Here is a 20583-nt window from a genome sequence, read left to right as displayed (position 1 = left end):
GTCAGTGTGTGAGTCATTTTTAGGACTAGAATTTCCTCTTCATATTGTAGCCTACAATGTCTCCACCTAGGCCTGGGCTATAGATGGATTCAAGACAAGGCCGTTTTATTGATCTCAGCTGGTCGTTTTTTGCGGTATTTTAAAAAGATGCTGCCAAAGTCTCCAGTCATGTAAAATGACATAGTATTGCACGAAATGTGTTTATAAAAGGCAAACATTTTTCCGGATAAAAGACTACAACAATGTTTTCTCGTGTGCAACTTCTGTAAGTGCTTTTATTCTACTGCTCTATGCCATAACGAAAATGCGATGATATGCATGCAATGCCTTCTGGTACCTCAGAACTCCCCAGGTCAGCCAACTCTCGCGCTCACTTTTTGTTCCGGCACCTCCCAATCTACAAATTAAGCACTCGTATTAGCCATAGTCTTGAAGGTTATGAGGTTGGCGGTTGCAAGCGTCATGATCACCAAAAGATGGCGGCAGTGATGCATTATCTGAACTTGTAGAATTTTTTCCTTGAGCGATGTTGAGTTGTGTAGCCTAAACAGTATACCACCTTCAAACTGAAGTTTAGCTTTCTTTATACATGTCCGAGGTAGTCTATTGTAATAATTACAGTGAGTAGTTATTGTACATAAAGCGAATGTTGACTAATTACAAATATCCTCTCAACATAATTACAAACGTCCAACTCCAGCTCTCCATACCTATTGTGGCGTCTATTTTCGATGTTTCCTCTGCCATTCGTGAGGGTGGTGTGGCAGTACTTGGTCGCGGTAGTCTTGTAATTTACTTTTTAATGGTACTACTCCAATACTGTACTTCAACCTGACTCAGCTGGCTGCACATGTTGTATAAGGATTAGGCTACAACGCTAACTTCGAGACGTCAACACTAAAAGAAGGCGGTTCTTCATTGAGCCCTACAAAATCCAAAGGCAAAAGAGACCAGACTGACTATTTTCTCTCAAGTCTGCAAAAACTTTCTGTTACAAACCCCCGGGAAAAACTTTCTCCAGAATGGAAATATCCAAAGCAGATGACCTTTCGACTGAGCAGGCTGCCAATTTACTAGGTTCACCTGGTCGAGACAATCAGATGAGACAGAGTGGACAGGTCCATAAAAAGAGGTCGAAGAACCGCATGGTCATCGTTGCGGTGAGTGGAATTACTGTAACTTTTCGGGCTGGGTAGGCTATGGTAAAACTAGGATCAAGTGTACCTGCGCAGTCTACACTCTTGGTGATGTTATATCGCATGATGATACAATGTAACCTAGCCAAACTTTAAAGCCAATTACCAGCATGCATAGCCCATATATTTCAATTCATTTTGTGTTATATTTTGGATGGTACACATTCAATGATTCGTTCATAGGCGAACAGGTTATCGAATTTGATAGGCTATTGAATTACATAAAGGAGCAATGACATTGTTTACAAACAGTTGAGTAGGCTAAAACGATCTTATATTTTGGGTTCTGATTGGGTAAGACAGTTAAACTAAGCTGATGAGGTATTTTTACATTGTATTTATTTTAAACGTTATTTTACCAGGTAAGTTGACTGAGAACATGTTTTTATTTACAGCAACAACCTAGGGAATAGTTACAGGGGAGAGAGGGTGAATGAGCCAACTGGAAGTTGTGGATGATTAGGTGGCCATGATGGTATGAGGGCCAGGACACCGGGGTTAACACCCCTACTCTTATGATTAAGTGCCATGTAATCTTAAGTGACACAGAGAGTCAGGACACCTGTTTAACGTCCCATCCAAAAGATGGCACCCTAAACAGGGCAATGTCCCATATCACTGCCCTGGGGCAATGATGTTCAATCATTAATGGCGATATAGTAGCGATCCTCCATATATGAGCCACGTTACAATTCTCACCTAGCGGATTAATCCGATTGGCACGATTCGTAGGGTGTTTGCATTTCACACAAGGGACCTGAGTTTACTTCCTTGCCCGGCTGTTTTACTACAGTGGTGTCAGAAGTGAGATGGTGGCCATGAGGCCATCAGAACGCACTACAGGACATGTGAGGGGGCCATGCTAGGTCAAAGCACAAGGACCTGCCTTCCCATTTGGAGGGGCCGTTTAGCGATCCTCACCAATTCCCACCAAGCCAGTTAACCTCTTTCGTGTGACGGGTAGGGTGTTTGCCAGCGACCTGAGTTCACTTCCCTACTTGCCTGTGCCAGCCATTGACGTTGTGGTTGTCTGAACCTGCAATTACTATATCCTTATGTTCAAGAATGTCTCAGTAGCCTACGTGCGCTACTTACAACGCAATGTCTCAACAATCAGCTTGTGTGCACTTGGGCAATATGTCCTGTCAGACATGAGTCAACTCTCTTCAGGAATCATTCTGCAAACGTCGGTTTAGAGTTGTGAAATATTACAACAGATGGCAATATTAGAGCTTGTTGCCATACAGACTGGTCTCATAGACTAAACATAACATAGTAAACGTAATGCCGGGACACTCAACTTAGAGAGTATGTTACATGTTACATTTGGTATGGTTTGCATTTGGTATGGTTGCATAAGATTACTTAAGGCAAAAACATCAGGAGGGGTGGTTGGTCTGAGTGGATGGGTAGGTGTATAACGTGAACGCCTAGCAACCCGAAGGTTGCTTGTTTGAAACTCATCACGGGGACCTTAGCTAATTAACTTAGCAAATACTTACGACTGTTTAGTTACTTTGCAACAACTTAGCATGTTAGCTAACCCTTCACCTAACCTTAACCCTTTTAGCTAACCCTTTAACCCCAAATCCTAACCTTAACCCCTAGAGCTAGCTAACATTAGCCACCTAGCTAGCATTAGCCACAACAAATTGGAATTTGTAACTGTATCATACATTTGCAAATTCATAACATATTGTACATTTTGCCAATTTGTAATGTACGTTTTGCAAATTTTGAACATAAATGTACATTTTGCAAATTCGTAACATGTCATACGAAAGGGATGATCGACATCCGCAAATGAATACATATCATACGATACCAGTCAAAGGTTTGGTCATTCCAGGGTTTTTCTTTATTTGTACTATTTTCTACATTGTAGAATAATAGTGAAGACATCACAACTGTGAAATAACACATATGGAATCATGTCGTAGCCAAAAAAGTGTTAACAAATCAAAATATATTTTATGTTGGAAATTCTTCAAAGTAGCCACCCTTTGCCTTGATGACAGCTTTGCACACTTGGCATTCTCTCAACTAGCTTCATGCTTTCCCAACAGTCTTGAAGGAGTTTCCACATATGCTGAGCACTTTTTGGCTGCTTTTATTTCATTCTGCGGTCCAACTCATCCCAAACCATCTCAATTGGGTTGAGGTCAGGTGATTGTGGAGGCCTGGTCATCTGATGCAGCACTCCATCACTCTCCTTCTTGGTCAAATGGCCCTTACACAGCCTGGAGGTGTGTTGAGTAGGGATGTACAATATATCGGTTAACATATCGGAATCGGCCAATATTAGCTAAAAATGCCAACATCGGTATCAGCCCGATGTCTAGTTTAACGCCGATGTTAAAATATCGATATCAAAGCTGCCATGCATACCTATATAACGTAGGTACATGGCGTAATGACGCCACGTAAAATGTTGCCCTACACGTGTGACACAGCATTCCTAACCTAGCCCACAACGTCTGGTGTGTGGATCAACAGTCAACAAGTCGAGCAGTCATTTGAAAGAGTAAGAACATTTCAGCAAGACAACTCAAAAGTGAAATCCATTAAAACCAAAATAATGGAATTCATTGCCCTTGACAATCAACCGTTCTCTGTCGTGGGTGATGTTGGCTTTCGCAGACTGGTCGAGCACCGGTACACACTATCAAGTGCGCTATTTTTCAGATGTTGCCCTACCAGAGTTACACAGTAATAGCGTCACTGCTATTAGCTTCACGACATACATACTATGGAACGCCGTTTGGGTCTTTGCGTATCAAAACATATATAGTAGCATTGTCAAAGCTGTACAAAGAAGTCTGTAAACACCAGCCACGAACAATGTGTTTTCAATACCGCATTGGTAATAAAGTATAATTTATTAGACCGCAACTTCAGGGGTAGCTAGCTTTAGCTTGGTACCAAGCTAGCACCAATACAACCAGCGTGAAAACAATGACCAGTAGAAACTGCAGTCATTTTCATTATTCTTAGCAATGATTTAGGAATCCTTGTAAGTATTGTTGTTCGCCTATTGAAATTAAACTTCAGTTCATGAAAATAAACTCAGCAAAATAAGAAATGTCCTCTTACTGTCCACTGCGTTTATTTTCAGCAAACTTAACATGTGTAAATATTTGTATGAACATAACAAGATTCAGCAACTGAAACAAACTGAACAAGTTCCACAGACATGTGACTAACAGAATTTGAATAATGTGTCCCTGAACAAAGGGAGGGTCAAAATCAAAAGTAACAGTCCGTATCTGGTGTGGCCACCAGCTGCATTAAGTACTGCAGTGCATCTCCTCCTCATGGACTGCACCAGATTTGCCAGTTCTTGCTGTATGCCATATGTTATTTCACAGTTTTGATGTCTTCACTATTATTCTACAATGTAGAAAAGAAAAGAAAAAATAAAGAAAAACCCTTGAATGTCTTGGATTTACATACAGAATAATAATACAAAAAGTCAACCAATAACAGGAATCCTTCATGATTACATGAAGCAAATTGACATTTTTGAGTAGTCTTGCTCAATTAACCTGGGGTGTGTATAGCTACTCCCAACATTTGGGTTGTGAGATGTATATTCTGTTTAGTGTCCTGAGGCGCCTGCTGTAGCTTTCCACCGGACAGGGTGTTTACTTTCACTGGACCTCGGTACTTTACCCTTGGCTTTCCCAGGACACCAGCCAGGTTTCTCAAACACCACACACACACACACACACTTGCAAACATAAACACATCTACACACACACACACACACACATATATACACACTTGCACAATATTTTGTTCTAATATGGCTTTTCCAGTAAGCCATATTCGACTTACGACATCACACATGTACAGCATATGATTCATGAAACAAAGTCCTCAGAGTTTTCAAAGCACTCCAAGATTAGGACCCGAGTTGTCTTTTATGCTCTTTACTACAGGTTCTTGGTTTTAACCCACAATGAGAACACGCCATACTGATTAGAGCCCAGTTCTAATCCTGACAGGTCCTGCTAGCCTCTAATGAGACTCTTGACTCTCTTCAAGTCTTGCTTATTAAACTTCTGTATATCCCTCCAATTTAACATGGCTGACTCAGTTGAAACTTTAAACCACTGAGATCCACAGTCTTTGAACCGCCCACTAATTAAACATGTGGCCAGCCGTGCACCCTTCCATGGCCAGAGGAGCCAGTCAGAGCAGACCACCAGGCAGCCAAGAGGAGGGGAGTTGTCTTACGACCAGCATTTACTTCTCAGTTAGAGGGCCAACACCCAGATGTGGAGAATTACTGACTTTTTATTTGTACCCAGAAGAGAGGTATACATTTGAATGGGAAAGATTAAAGTGTCATACGACACATTTTCAAGAAGATTAATTTGGGTATGGTCTTTAGTATTTCATTTATTGTTTTGGTTGATTATTATTCTAGGATGTGTCTATTAAAAAAATAAATAATAATAAATAAAAAAAGTTTGGTTTCTCTCGATTATAAACGACTAGATGTTTTCCTCATACACAAGTTACAATAATATTTCTCAAGGTCACAGCAGGAAAGACTGCTGCCAAACGTCTCTTCATCATTTTTCTGACGCAATACTTTTCTGTGGTATGCGATGTCACTTTGCAGTCTCGATTTACTGGCCTTACTAACAGTGACAGTGATTTAAAATCCCATGTACACAATATAAAAAAAGCCACAAAACAATCCCCAGAAGATTGAATACTGGGATAAAGCAGAGAAAGAAGTACTCTGGTTTAACCAGAGTGAGTGCTACGTAGCGTCACAATAGGGATAATAGTTTGATCGGATGAGAAGAGATCCAAGATGGTTTTTCAGGACGCAATGCTTCCATAACATTATATACCCATGATATGTACTGTGCTGGCCTCGTACCTATCCAACATACAGTGCATTTGGAAACTATTCAGACCCCTTTTTCCACATTTTGTTACGTTACAGCCTTATCCTAAAATTGATGAGGAAAATATTTATTTAATTCATCTACACACAATACCCTACATTGGCAAAGGGAAAACTGATTTAAAAACAGAAATACCTTATTTACATAGGTATTCAGATGCTTTGCTATGAGACTTGAAATGGAGCTCTGGTGCATCCTGTTTCCATTGATCATCATCCTTGAGATGTTTCTACAACTTGATTGGAGTCCACTTGTAGTGAATTCAATTGATTGGACATGATTTGGAAAGGCACACACCGGTCTATGTAAGGTCCCACAGTTGACAGTGCATGTCACAGCAAAAACCAAGCCTTGAGGTCAAAGGAATTGTCCGTTGAGCTCAGAGACAGGATTGTGTCAAGGCACATATTTGGGAAGGGTACCAAAAAAATTCTGCTGCATTGAATGTCCCCAAGAACACAGTGGCCTCCATCATCTTAAATGACAGAAGTTTGGACTGTTTGTAGAGCTGACCGCCAGGCCAAACTGAGCAATCGGGGGAGAAGGGCCTTGGTTAGGGAGGTGACCAAGAACCCGATGGTCACTCTGACAGAGCTCCAGAGTTCCTCTGTGGAGATGGGAGAACTTACCAGAAGGACAACCATTTCTGCAGCACTCCACCAATCAGGCCTTTATGGTACAGTGGCCAGACGGAAGCCACTACTCAGTAAAAGGCAAATGACAGCCCGCTTGGAGTTAGCTAAAAAGCACCTAAAGGACTCTCAGCCCATGAGAAACAAGATTCTCTGGTCTGATGAAACCAAGATTGAACTCTTTGGCCTGAATGCCAAGCATCACATCTGGCAGCATCCCTACGGTGAAGCATGGTGGTGGCAGCATCATGCTGTGGGGATGTTTTTAAGCGGCATGGACTGGGAGACTAGTCAGGATCGAGGGAAAGATGAACAGAGCAAAGTACAGAGAGATTGATGATGAACACTCCTGAGTGCTCTGGAGCAGGTTATGGTTCACTCTACCTTGGCAGCACCATTCACATAACCCCGCCGTGAGCATGGCCTATGGACATGTTGCACCATTAATTCAATGTTGTTACCTTGTCGTTATGGATTATCATAGTCTTCATCAGACATGTAATCAGGCATAGGAAATAAATCCGGTAAATAGGGTTCTGAGGTGTCTCCTTCAGGGGTCAGTAATGGCATGGCAAGAAATGTCAACAGCTTAGCTGCACAATTTTTTTAACACACATTAATTTTTTATTTAACCTTTTATTTAACTAGGCAAGTCAGTGAAGAACAAATTCTTATTTACAATGGCGGCCAAACCCGGACGGCGCTGGGCCAATTGTGCGCCGCCCTATGGGACTCCCAATCACGTCCAGATGTGATACAGCCAGGAATCGAACCAGGGACTGTAGTAATGCCTCTTGCACTGAGATGCAGTGCCTTAGACCGTTAAGTATTTATTGAAAAAACACATTTCCAAGACATAAATCAATCAAATAAACATTGTAGTTCCCATAACACCAAATAATAACTGAACCCTCAAAACGCATTCCAATCGTTGTCTGGTTGGTGTTAGTTTGCGAGATCACTGCTGAGCTCTTTCAGATGTTCCACTACAATAGTCAAGTTATCCTCACCCAGGATATGAATGTACAGCAATGGTCACCTGTAATTTTGGATAAGGCTAAATCAATTACAGGCATGGTTGACCACACCCTATTTCCCGGCACTCATCCTTCTGGCGTGTCTTCATGTTCTTCTTCAGATAGTGTTTCAGTTCGTCCTCCCAAATGGCACATGTTCACTGTCCTTTACAGTCCGTTATGTATTGTCCATTTTCCTACCAGTACACCAGCAGCATGAAGGAAGTTGACAGGATCTCTCTCCATGCTCACTCTACGTGGACTCGTCGCACAGCGTGAGAGAAAAAGACATGAGAGAAAAGGCAGTTGATGGCTTTGACTGGATGCTGTGTACAGGTTGCTGGCTCGGACTCAAGTTTCTCAAGTAGCAGTGGTGCAGGACCATAATGAATGCCATTGTCGACATTGCTTCAGACGGTTGAGGTTCCGACTGTTCTTGGTCAAATTATATAACAATTTCATGTATCTAGATAGCATCTGTACTCACCTTCGCCATAACCTCGAGGCTTGACCAGAACAGCAGTTTAGTTTAGGGCATTTCTGATTCAGAAAATCCAGACAAATGATTTACTGTATGACAAATGATAACTACTAGCAATATTCTGAATACAAATTTCTAAAAACAAATGTCAAAGAGAATAAAAATACACAGTTTAAGGCCTCCCGGGTGGCGCAGTGGTTAAGGGCGACCGGGAGGTCCGTGGGGCAACGCACAATTGGCCTAGCGTCGCCCGGGTTAGGGAGGGCTTGGTCGGTAGGGGTGTCCTTGTCTCATCGCGCACCAGCGACTCCTGTGGCGGGCTGGGCGCAGTGTACGCTAACCAAGGTGGCCAGGTGCACGGTGTTTCCTCCGGCGCATTGGTGCGGCTGGCTTCCGGGTTGGATGTGCGCTGTGTTAAGAAGTGCGGCTTGGTTGGGTTGTGTATCGGAGGACGCATGACTTTCAACCTTCGTCTCCCCTGAGCCCGTACGGGAGTTGTAGCGATGAGACAAGATAGTAGCTACTACAACAATTGGATACCACGAAAAAGGGGTAAAAAAAAATACAAAAAATACACAGTTTAAACCATTTTTCCCCAAATTGGCTTATAGTCCCTATCATCTTGGCAATCTCACTGCAAAGTTACAGGGTCAGGGAGTAAGAGGGCCAACCCTTAGGAAAATATCCCAACCATACAGCAGACCCAATCTGTTGAGATTTGTTATGGAAGCAAGACGACAAGGAACAAACCACAGCAACACACTTCATATTAAACTAGAGGTGGGAAAAACTTTTCTTCCTTTTAAAAAGGAGGATTTAAAAAAAATTGTATTTCACCTTTATTTAACCAGGTAGGCAAGTTGAGAACAAGTTCTCATTTACAATTGCGACCTGGCCAAGATAAAGCAAAGCAGTTCGACACATACAACAACAGAGTATGGAGTAAAACAAACATACAGTCAATAATACAGTAGAAAAATATATATATACAATAATATATACAGTGCCTTGCGAAAGTATTCGGCCCCCTTGAACTTTGCGACCTTTTGCCACATTTCAGGCTTCAAACATAAAGATATAAAACTGTATTTTTTTGTGAAGAATAAACAACAAGTGGGACACAATCATGAAGTGGAACGACATTTATTGGATATTTCAAAGCTGAAAAATTGGGCGTGCAAAATTATTCAGCCCCCTTAAATTAATCCTTTGTAGCGCCACCTTTTGCTGCGATTACAGCTGTAAGTCGCTTGGGGTATGTCTCTATCAGTTTTGCACATCGAGAGACTGACATTTTTTCCCATTCCTCCTTGCAAAACAGCTCGAGCTCAGTGAGGTTGGATGGAGAGCATTTGTGAATAGCAGTTTTCAGTTCTTTCCACAGATTCTCGATTGGATTCAGGTCTGGACTTTGACTTGGCCATTCTAACACCTGGATATGTTTATGTTTGAACCATTCCATTGTAGATTTTGCTTTATGTTTTGGATCATTGTCTTGTTGGAAGACAAATCTCCGTCCCAGTCTCAGGTCTTTTGCAGACTCCATCAGGTTTTCTTCCAGAATGGTCCTGTATTTGGCTCCATCCATCTTCCCATCATCCCAAACCATCTTCCCTGTCCCTGCTGAAGAAAAGCAGCCCCAAACCATGATGCTGCCACCACCATGTTTGACAGTGGGGATGGTGTGTTCAGCTGTGTTGCTTTTACGCCAAACATAACGTTTTGCATTGTTGCCAAAAAGTTCAATTTTGGTTTCATCTGACCAGAGCACCTTCTTCCACATGTTTGGTGTGTCTCCCAGGTGGCTTGTGGCAAACTTTAAACGACACTTTTTATGGATATCTTTAAGAAATGGCTTTCTTCTTGCCACTCTTCCATAAAGGCCAGATTTGTGCAATATACGACGGATTGTTGTCCTATGGACAGAGTCTCCCACCTCAGCTGTAGATCTCTGCAGTTCATCCAGAGTGATCATGGGCCTCTTGGCTGCATCTCTGATCAGTCTTCTCCTTGTATGAGCTGAAAGTTTAGAGGGACGGCCAGGTCTTGGTAGATTTGCAGTGGCCTGATACTCCTTCCATTTCAATATTATCGCTTGCACAGTGCTCCTTGGGATGTTTAAAGCTTGGGAAATCTTTTTGTATCCAAATCCGGCTTTAAACTTCTTCACAACAGTATCTCGGACCTGCATGGTGTGTTCCTTGTTCTTCATGATGCTCTCTGCGCTTTTAACGGACCTCTGAGACTATCACAGTGCAGGTGCATTTATACGGAGACTTGATTACACACAGGTGGATTGTATTTATCATCATTAGTCATTTAGGTCAACATTGGATCATTCAGAGATCCTCACTGAACTTCTGGAGAGAGTTTGCTGCACTGAAAGTAAAGGGGCTGAATAATTTTGCACGCCCAATTTTTCAGTTTTTGATTTGTTAAAGTTTGAAATATCCAATAAATGTCGTTCCACTTCATGATTGTGTCCCACTTGTTGTTGATTCTTCACAAAAAAATACAGTTTTATATCTTTATGTTTGAAGCCTGAAATGTGGCAAAAGGTTGCAAAGTTCAAGGGGGCCGAATACTTTCGCAAGGCACTGTACCTGCTGGAGCGCGTGCTACAGGTGGGTGCTGCTATGGTGACGAGTGAGCTGAGATAAGTGGGGACTTTACCTAGCAGGTTCTTGAAGATGACCTGGAGCCAGTGGGGTTGGCGATGAGTATGAAGCGAGGGCCAGCCAACGAGAGAGTACAGGTCGCAGTGGTAGGTAGTATATGGGGCTTTGGTGACAAAACGGATGGCACTGTGATAGACTGCATCCAGTTTATTGAGTAGGGTATTGGAGGCTATTTTGGAAATGACATCACCAAAGTCGAGGATCGGTAGGATGGTCCGTTTTACAAGGGTATGTTTGGCAGCATGAGTGAAGGATGCTTTGTTGTGAAATAGGAAGCCAATTCTAGATTTAACTTTGGATTGGAGATGTTTGATGTGAGTCTGGAAGGAGAGTTTACAGTCTAACCAGACACCTAGGTATTTGTAGGTGTCCACATATTCTAAGTCAGAACCGTCCAGAATAGTGATGTTGGACGGGCTGGCAGGCGCAGGCAGCGATCGGTTGAAGAGCATGCATTTAGTTTTACTTGTATTTAAGAGCAATTAGAGGCCACAGAAGGAGAGTTGTATGGCATTGAAGCTCGTCTGGAGGGTTGTTAACAGTGTCCAAAGAAGTGCCAGAAGTATACAGAATGGTGTCGTCTGCATAGAGGTGGATCAGAGACTCTACAGCAGCAAGAGCGACATCATTGATGTATACATGGAAGAGAGTCGATCCAAGAATTGAACCCTGTGGCACCCCCATAGAGACAGCCAGAGGCCCGGACAACAGGCCCTCCGATTTGACACACTGAACTCTACCAGAGAAGTAGTTGGTGAACCAGGCTAGGCAATCATTTGAGAAACCAAGGCTATCGAGTCTGACGATGAGGATGTGGTGATTGACAGAGTCGAAAGCCTTGGCCAGGTCAATGAATACGGCTGCACAGTATTGTTTCTTATCGATGGCGGTTAAGATATCGTTTACGACCTTGAGCGTGGCTGAGGTGCACCCATGACCAGCTTTGAGACCAGATTGCATAGCGGAGAAGGTATGGTGGGATTCAAAATGGTCGGTAATCGGTTTGTTGACTTTGCTTTCGAAGACCTTAGAAAGGCAGGATAGGATAGATAGAGGTCTGTAGCAGTTTGGGTCAAGAGTCTCCCTCCCCTTTGAAGAGGGGGATGACCGCAGCTGCTTTCCAATCTTTGGGAATCTCAGACGGCACGAAAGAGAGGTTGAACAGGCTAGTAATAGGGGTTCCAACAATTTCGGCAGATAATTTTAGAAAGAAAGGGTCCAGATTGTCTTGCCCGGCTGATTTGTAGGGGTCCAGATTTTGCAGCTTTTTCAGAACCTCAGCTGACTGGATTTGGGAGAAGAAGAAATGGGGAAGGCTTGGGCGAGTTACTGTGGGGGGTGCAGTGCTGTTGACCGGGGTAGGGGTAGCCAGGTGGAAAGCATGGCCAGCCGTAGAGAAATGCTTATTGAAATTCTCAATTGTCGTGGATTTATCGGTGGTGTGACAGTGTTTCCTATCCTCAGTGCAGTGGGCAGCTGGGAGGAGGTGCCCTTATTCTCCATGGACTTTAGTGTGCCAGAACTTTTTTGAGTTTGTGTTGCAGGAAGCAAATTTCTGCTTGAAAAAGCTAGCCTTGGCTTTTCTAACTGCCTGTGTATATTGGTTTCTAGCTTCCCTGAAAAGTTGCATATCACGGGGGCTATTCGATGCTAATGCAGAACGCCATAGGATGTTTTTGTGTTGGTTAAGGGCAGTTAGGTCTGGAAGAGAACCAAGGGCTATATCTGTTCCTGGTTCTAAATTTCTTGAATTAGGGTATGCTTATTTAAGATGGTGAGGAAGGCATTTAAAAAAAATAACCAGGCATCCTCTACTGACGGGATGAGATCAATATCCTTCCAGGATACCCCGGCCAGGTCGATTAGAAAGGCCTGCTCACTGAAGTGTTTCAGGTTGTGTTTGACAGTGATGCAGGAAATGAGGCAGTGATTGCTGAGATCTTGGTTGAAAAGAGCAGATGTGTATTTAGAGGGCAAGTTGGTTAGGATGATATCTATGAGGGTGCCCGTGTTTACGGCTCTGGGGTGGTACCTTGTAGGTTAATTGATAATTTGTGTGAGATTGAGGGCATCAAGCTTAGATTGTAGGATGGCTGGGGTGTTAAGCATGTTCCAGTTTAGGTCGCCTAGCAGCACGAGCTCTGAAGGTAGATGGGGGGCAATCAGTTCACATATGGTGTCCAGAGCACAGCTGGGGGCAGAGGGTGGTCTATAGCAGGCGGCAACGGTGAGAGACTTGTTTTTAGAGAGGTGGATTTTTAAAAGTAGAAGTTCAAATTGTTTGGGTACAGACCTGGATAGTAGGACAGAACTCTGCAGGCTATCTTTGCAGTAGATTGCAACACCGCCCCCTTTGGCCGTTTTATCTTGTCTGAAAATGTTGTAGTTAGGGATGGAGATTTCAGAGAGCCAACAAAGGGTATATAACAAAGTATTGAGAAAAAACTTTTGTTATTGACCAAATACTTATTTTCCACCATAATTTGCAAATAAATTCATTAAAAATCCTACAATGTGATTTTCTGGATTTTTTTTATTCTCATTTTGTCTATCATAGTTGAAGTGTACCTATGATGAAAATTACAGGCCTCATCTTTTTAAGTGGGAGAACTTGCACAATTGGTGGCTGACTAAATACTTTTTTGCCCCACTGTATATACACTGCTCAAAAAAATAAAGGGAACACTAAAATAACACATCCTAGATCTGAATGAATTAAATATTCTTATTAAATACTTTTTTCTTTACATAGTTGAATGTGCTGACAACAAAATCACACATTATCAATGGAAATCAAATTTATCAACCCATGGAGGTCTGGATTTGGAGTCACACTCAAAATTAAAGTGAAAAACCACACTACAGGCTGATCCAACTTTGATGTAGTGTTCTTAAAACAAGTCAAAATGAGGCTCAGTAGTGTGTGTGGCCTCCACGTGCCTGTATGACCTCCCTACAACGCCTGGGCATGCTCCTGATGAGGTGGCGGATGGTCTCCTGAGGGATCTCCTCCCAGACCTGGACTAAAGCATCCGCCAACTCCTGGACAGTCAGTGGTGCAACGTGGTGGATGGAGCGAGACATGATGTCCCAGATGTGCTCAATTGGATTCAGGTCTGGGGAACGGGCGGGCCAGTCCATTGCATCAATGCCTTCCTCTTGCAGGAACTGATGACACACTCCAGCCACATGAGGTCTAGCATTGTCTTGCATTAGGAGGAACCCAGGACCAACTGCACCAGCATATGGTCTCACAAGGGGTCTGAGGATCTCATCTCGGTACCTAATGGCAGTCCGGCTACCTCTGACGAGCACATGGAGGCCTGTGCAGCCCCCCAAGAAATGCCACCCCACACCATGACTGACCCACCGCCAAACCGGTCATGCTGGAGGATGTTGCAGGCAGCAGAACATTCTCCACGGCGTCTCCAGACTCTGCCACGTCTGTCACGTGCTCAGTGTGAACCTGCTTTCATCTGTGAAGAGCACAGGGCGCCAGTAGCGAATTTGCCAATCTTGGTGTTCTCTGGCAAATGCCAAACGTCCTGCACAGTGTTGGGCTGTAAGCACAATCCCCACCTGTGGACGTCTGGCCCTCATACCACCCTCATGGAGTCTGTTTCTGACCATTTGAGCAGACACATGCACATTTGTGGCCTGCTGGAGGTCATTTTGCAGGGCTCTGGCAGTGCTCCTCCTCCTGCTCCTCCTTGCACAAAGGCAGAGGTAGCGGTCCTGCTGCTGGGTTGTTGCCCTCCTTCGGCCTCCTCCACATCTCCTGATGTACTGGCCTGTCTCCAGGTAGCGCCTCCATGCTCTGGACACTACGCTGACAGACACAGCAAACCTTCTTGCCACAGCTCGCATTGATGTGCCATCCTGGATGAGCTGCACTACCTGAGCCACTTGTGTGGATTGTAGACTCCGTCTCATGCTACCACTAGAGTGAAAGCACCACCAGCATTCAAAAGTGACCAAAACATCAGCCAGGAAGCATAGGAACTGAGAAGTGGTCTGTGGTCACCACCTGCAGAACCACTCCTTTATTGGGGATGTCTTGCTAATTGCCTATAATTTCCACCTGTTGTCTATTCCATTTGCACAACGGCATGTGAATTGTATTGTCAATCAGTGTTGCTTCCTAAGTGGACAGTGTAATTGACTTGGAGTTACATTATGTTGTTTAAGTGTTCCCTTTATTTTTTTGAGCAGTGTGTGTGTGTGTGTGTGTGTATATATATATATACACACACACACACACACACACATACACACAATTTTCCTAAAAATTATAACCGTTTTTTGCTTTGTCATCATGGGGTATTGTGTGTAGATTGATGGTGAAAAAAACCCAATTTAAAAAAATGTTGTAATGCAACAAAATATGGAAAAAGATAAAGGGTCTGAATACTTTCTGAATGCACTGTAGGTACTGGAACCGTGCTGGAAAGATAATGTGACAATAAAATATCCAAACCAGCACTGTATGGTTTGAGTCGGCAGAATACTGTGAAAATGGTAATAGTGGACTATACAAGATGCTAAATGTATCTCTTTTCCTTCCCAGATGTTTTACTTGTAGGAACCTTTTCCTGCCACTGCTTCTGCGTTTCTTCCTCTGAGTTCTTGGCCAGGGTTACTGTGAAGCACTTTGTGATAACTGCTGATATAAAAGGACTTTAGAAATACATTTGATTGCTTGGACTCCTACACTTGGGGAATTTTATAATGTTTTTTTTATCTCGTCTCACCAATAGGTACTGTTGCTCTGCTTGCTGATGATCACTGTCATCGTGGTCGTATTTGCCTTGAAGCAGCGCTGCGATGTTAAAGGTACGGTTTAGTTAACAACGAGCCATCTCTGTCTACGGCCCTTTTTTGTGCTTGGCAGCTGTGCAAAACTGACCATTTGTAAACACAGAAACAAAACCCGCCATTGTCTTTATGAGCTCGCCCACTGAATAGACGCTTTTCAGTAAAAATAGAAATCCTGTTCTAGTCTAATTTAATGCATTGAATGTCCAGTTTAAATGGTTCAATATTTTATTTTGAGAAAAGGCAAAAAACAGCCAAGGGTCAGCATTAACATCCATGTTAATCACAGCATTCAATGTGTTTTCAGCCATAACTAACCAATCATATGTACTTTTTCCTGCTTTTTGTAATCTGTCAAATGTTCCCAATTATTCTGAGGAATGTAAATAACATTCTGAGTAACGTATTTGACGTTCTGAGTAATATAAATGTAATTCTGTGTAACAAGTCACATTCTGAATAACAAATGACATTCTGATTAGTGTAGTTGACATCCTGAGTAACACAATGACATATTTTCCTCATCCCCTGTAGTGTCAAGCTGTAAAAACAGGTGTGTGACGGGCAGCAGGGACAAGTCTGCATCGTGCCACTGTGACCTGTCCTGTGAGAAAGAGGGAAACTGCTGTCTGGATTACACTGAGGTGTGCGTGGAGCCTGGTAAGTCCCTAGACTAACTCAAGTGTTACTGCAACACTACACTACCAGAGGTATGTGGAGCAGGAGAGAATGGGCCAGGTTACCCACCAGCTACCCACCATCTATTAGCCCATAATGACAAAGGAAAAAACGGAAATATCGCATTTACATAATTATTCAGACCTCAGTACTTTGTTGAAGCACCTTTGGCAGCAACTACAGCCTTGAGTCTTCTTCTGTATGACGCTACAAGCTCGACACACCTGTATTTGGGGAGTTTCTCCCATTCTCCTCTGCAGATCCTCTCAAGCTCTGTCAGGTTGGATGGGGAGTGTCGCTGCACAGCTATTTTCAGGTCTCTCCAGAGATGCTCGATTGGGTTCAAGCCCGGGCTCTGGCTGGGACACTGAAGGACGTTCAGAGACTTGTCCCGAAGCCACTCCTGCATTGTCTTGGCTGTGTGCTTAGGGTCGCTGTCCTGTTGGAAGGTGAACCTTCGCCCCCAGTCTGAGGTCCTGGACGCTCTGGAGCAGGTTTTTATCAAGGATCTCTCTCCAATTTGCTCCGTTCATCTTTCCCTCGATCTTGACTTGTCTCCCAGTCCCTGCCGTTGAAAAACATCCCCACAGCATGATGCTGCCACCACCATGCTTCACTGTAGGGATGGTGCCAGGTTTCCTCCAGATGCGATGCTTGGCATTCAGGCCAAAGAGTTCAATCTTGTTTTCATCAGACCAGAGAATCTTGTTTCTCATGGTCTGAGAGTTCTTTAGGTGTCTTTTGGCAAACTCCAAGTGGGCTGTCATGTGCCTTTTACTGAGAGAGGAGTGGCTTCTGTCGGCCAATCTTAAAAGCCTGATTGGCGGAGTGCTGCAATCAGGCCTTCTAGAAGGTTCTCCCATCACCACAGTGGAACTGGAGCTCTGTCAGAGTGACCATCTGGTTCTTTGTCACCTCTCTGATCAAGGCCCTTTTCCCCCGATTGCTCAGTTTGGCCGGTTGGCCAGCTCAAGGAAGAGTCTTGGTGGTTCCAAACTTCTGCAATTTAAGAATGATGGAGGCCACTGTGTTCTTAGGGACCTTCAATGCTGCAGACATTTTTTGGTACCCTTCCCCAGATGTGTGCCTTGACAATCCTGTCTCAGAGCTTTACGGACAATTCCTTTGACCTCATGGCTTGATTTTTTTTCTCTTACATGCACTCTCAACTGTGGGACCTTACATAAACCTGTGTGTGCCTTTCCAAATCATGTCCAATCAATTACATTTCCCACAGGTGGACTCCAATCAAGTTGTAGAAATATCAAGTATGATCAATTGAAACAGGATGCACCTGAGCTCAATTTCGAGTCTCATAGCAAAAGGTCTGAATACTTATGTAAATAAAGTATTTGTTTTTTATTTTTAATACATTTTTTTAAATTTCAAAAAATCTGTTTTCGCTTTGTCATTATAGGGTATTATGTGTAGATTGTAAATGTAATCCATTTTAGAATAAGGCTGTAATGTAACAAAATGTGGAAAAAGTCAAAGGATCTGTGTGTGTCAAAGTCAAAGGATCTGTGTGTGTGTGTACATGCTTGTTTGTGTGCGCGCGTGCGTGGACTTAAAGATGAATGCTTTCTCCTGTACAGAATAAATGATTAACACTATTATAAAACACGTTTTTTTTTAGGTGAACTGGAATGTTCACTGCAGATGGCAGGCATGTTGACTCTGAGATAAGGCAGAGCATGACAGAACCCATGTGGTCAATCGTGTGCAACATCATCCCATATGAAACCCACAGTGCCAAGTCTTCCCTTTCAGGGTCCTTTCTGGTGTAACAGTACTGCTTCCAACACTCACCTCACCCTGAACACATCAACAACTGCCTCCCACGAAGCATCATTACTGATTGCTCCACAAAAGCCGCAGCCCTTGCAGAGCAAGGGAAACAACTTCATCATGGTCTCAGCTAGTGATGTCAACACTAACTAGCTAGCCATTTCACACCGGTTACACTGGTCACTGTGGCCAGCGGTCCCCTAGCTTCCATGTGGTATTCTCGGCAGTGTGGTTTCCCCACACATGGTTTTATATTTTACATGACATTTTAGTCATTTAGCAGATGCTCTTATTCAGAGTGACTTACAGTAGTGAGCTCATACATTTTTCGTACTTGTCCTATGTGGAAATCGAACACACAACCCTGGTGTTGCAAATGCCATGCGCTACCAACTGAGCCTCACAGGAACATGTTGGTTTTTCCCCTTGATTATTGTAACATGGATGCATGTCTCCTAAGACTAACTGAGCTTAGCATCCCCCTGACAGACCTTCCACTTGACCAGTAGGGAGGGAGGTAGAGAGAGACCATCTCGAGTTGAGTCGGCACTTCTGGTTCAGTCTGTGAGTCTGTGATGTTCTGTAGACTCACATGTCAGTATCTGCTGTTGCTAGCTAAACAGCAACACTTACAGTAAGCTGGCTCTTAGTTTAATATCTTTGCACCAAAGAAAACAAGTGATGTTTGGCAACTACTGACTTAAAAAAAAACATAGCTGATGTGGCTGACTTGCTTAAACATATGTGGTTTCTACTGACAATTGAGATGTACAAACTATGGCATAACACCGAACCCAAACCGGCTTCGCGCGCGCGTGCGATAACGTGCATAAGTTTATTTTGTCCTAATACACCAAACGCGATCACGACACGCATGTTAAAATATCAAAACAAACTCTGAACCAATTACATTAATTTGGGGACAGGTCGAAAAGCATTAAACATGTATGGCAATTTAGTTAGTTAGCTTGCACTTGCGAGCTAATTTGTCCTATTTAGCTAGCTTGCTGTTGCTAGCTAATTTGTCCTGGGATATAAACATTGAGTTGTTATTTTACCTGAAATGCACAACAAAACAACAAAACAACAGCAGAAAAACTTTAGCAGGAAGGAAACGAGTGAGACAGAATGAGAGATGTAGAGGAAGATACTCTGACAATTAATCCACACATAAAACGGCCAACTGAATAGTTTCTAGTCATCTCTCCTCCTTCCAGGCTTTTTTAATCGTTTAACTTATATGGCGATTGGCATCTAAACTTTCATAGTTTTACTACGACAACCGGCAACAGTTCGTCTTTCATTCACCCACGTGGGTATAACCAATGAGGAGATGGCACGTGGGTACCTGCTTCTATAAACCAATGAGGAGATGGGAGAGGCAGAACTTTCAGCGTGATCTACGTCAGAAAAAGAAAGGAGTTCTATTTTATCCCTTGGCATCGCAGACGCTCGTTGGTGCGCTTGAGCAGTGTGGGTGCAATAATTTAATAACATGGATTTCTAAATATATTTTGCGATGCTCGCGCACGCGACGTGTCCGGTCTGGTCAGCATGTGCGGGGACGACAAGCGGATATGAGGCAAGCTGTAATTTTGATTAAGACATTAAGCGAGCTAGGACAGACGTAGTCAATATAACTATTTGTACAGCACTTTTGAAATGTACAGCGACAGAATTCTGTCGGTGTACATTATTAGTGTTCTCTCTGTACACCAAGTCAGAACCGTAGGATAAATAAAGTGGGCATATAAGCAGACAATGAAAGCTCTTAAAATATTTGATGATTACATTTCTCTAAAACAGGTTATAGGCTATGTGTGCACCACCAAGTCAGAACAGTAGGCACATTTAAGAGGGGTAAATAGACCAAATTATTAGGGTGAGGCACAAGGGCTAAACAGCCTACTACACAACATACACTTAGTATTACTTTCTTAGCTACAGTATACATTTCTTAGCTACATTATGCATATCTCCCAGGCATATTACATTATTTATGCAGCAGCATACATTACATGTTTGGACTCACCTTGTTGTGCTGTGCTCACTTGAACAGGAAGATGGCGCGGCAGTCCTTCGTGAGCAAATTTTGTAATCAAAGTCTGGTTCTAGAAAGAGGCCAGAGTTCCCGATGTTTACAATTTGTTGGATCAAAGTTCAAAACGTATTTTCTCAGTCGTAGCTCATTTTACCTGAGTTCCCAGTTGTCTTGAACTCACTAAAGTCCGATTTTGCAGTTCCGAGTTAAGTTATTTTGAGGACGGCACAAATCATGCTTCATTGACAGCATGGCCAATGTTTATAATTTTACACTAGGAAAAAATAACCTTAATCTTAGACTTGGGACCACACAGCCACTCCACTGAATATC

At 43.1% G+C, this 20583-nt stretch overlaps 1 protein-coding gene across 1 annotated transcript in view; it reads left to right on the top strand.

Annotated features, from left to right (window-relative positions):
• Nucleotides 1-549: 549 nt before the first annotated feature.
• Nucleotides 550-20583, top strand: part of LOC139414987 (ectonucleotide pyrophosphatase/phosphodiesterase 1) — a 47731-nt gene continuing 27697 nt past the window's right edge. Inside the window, exons 1-3 of the mRNA XM_071162674.1 lie at nt 550-1160; nt 15686-15761; nt 16278-16403. Of these exons, the coding sequence (XP_071018775.1) occupies nt 1023-1160; nt 15686-15761; nt 16278-16403 (340 nt within the window). The 5' untranslated portion in view covers nt 550-1022. The remainder of the gene's footprint in view (nt 1161-15685; nt 15762-16277; nt 16404-20583) is intronic.

The sequence above is a fragment of the Oncorhynchus clarkii genome, chromosome 8 (assembly GCF_045791955.1).
Source record: "Oncorhynchus clarkii lewisi isolate Uvic-CL-2024 chromosome 8, UVic_Ocla_1.0, whole genome shotgun sequence".
In the NCBI taxonomy this organism is placed as follows: Eukaryota; Metazoa; Chordata; class Actinopteri; order Salmoniformes; family Salmonidae; genus Oncorhynchus; species Oncorhynchus clarkii.
This window is presented reverse-complemented; position numbering and strand designations above follow the sequence as displayed.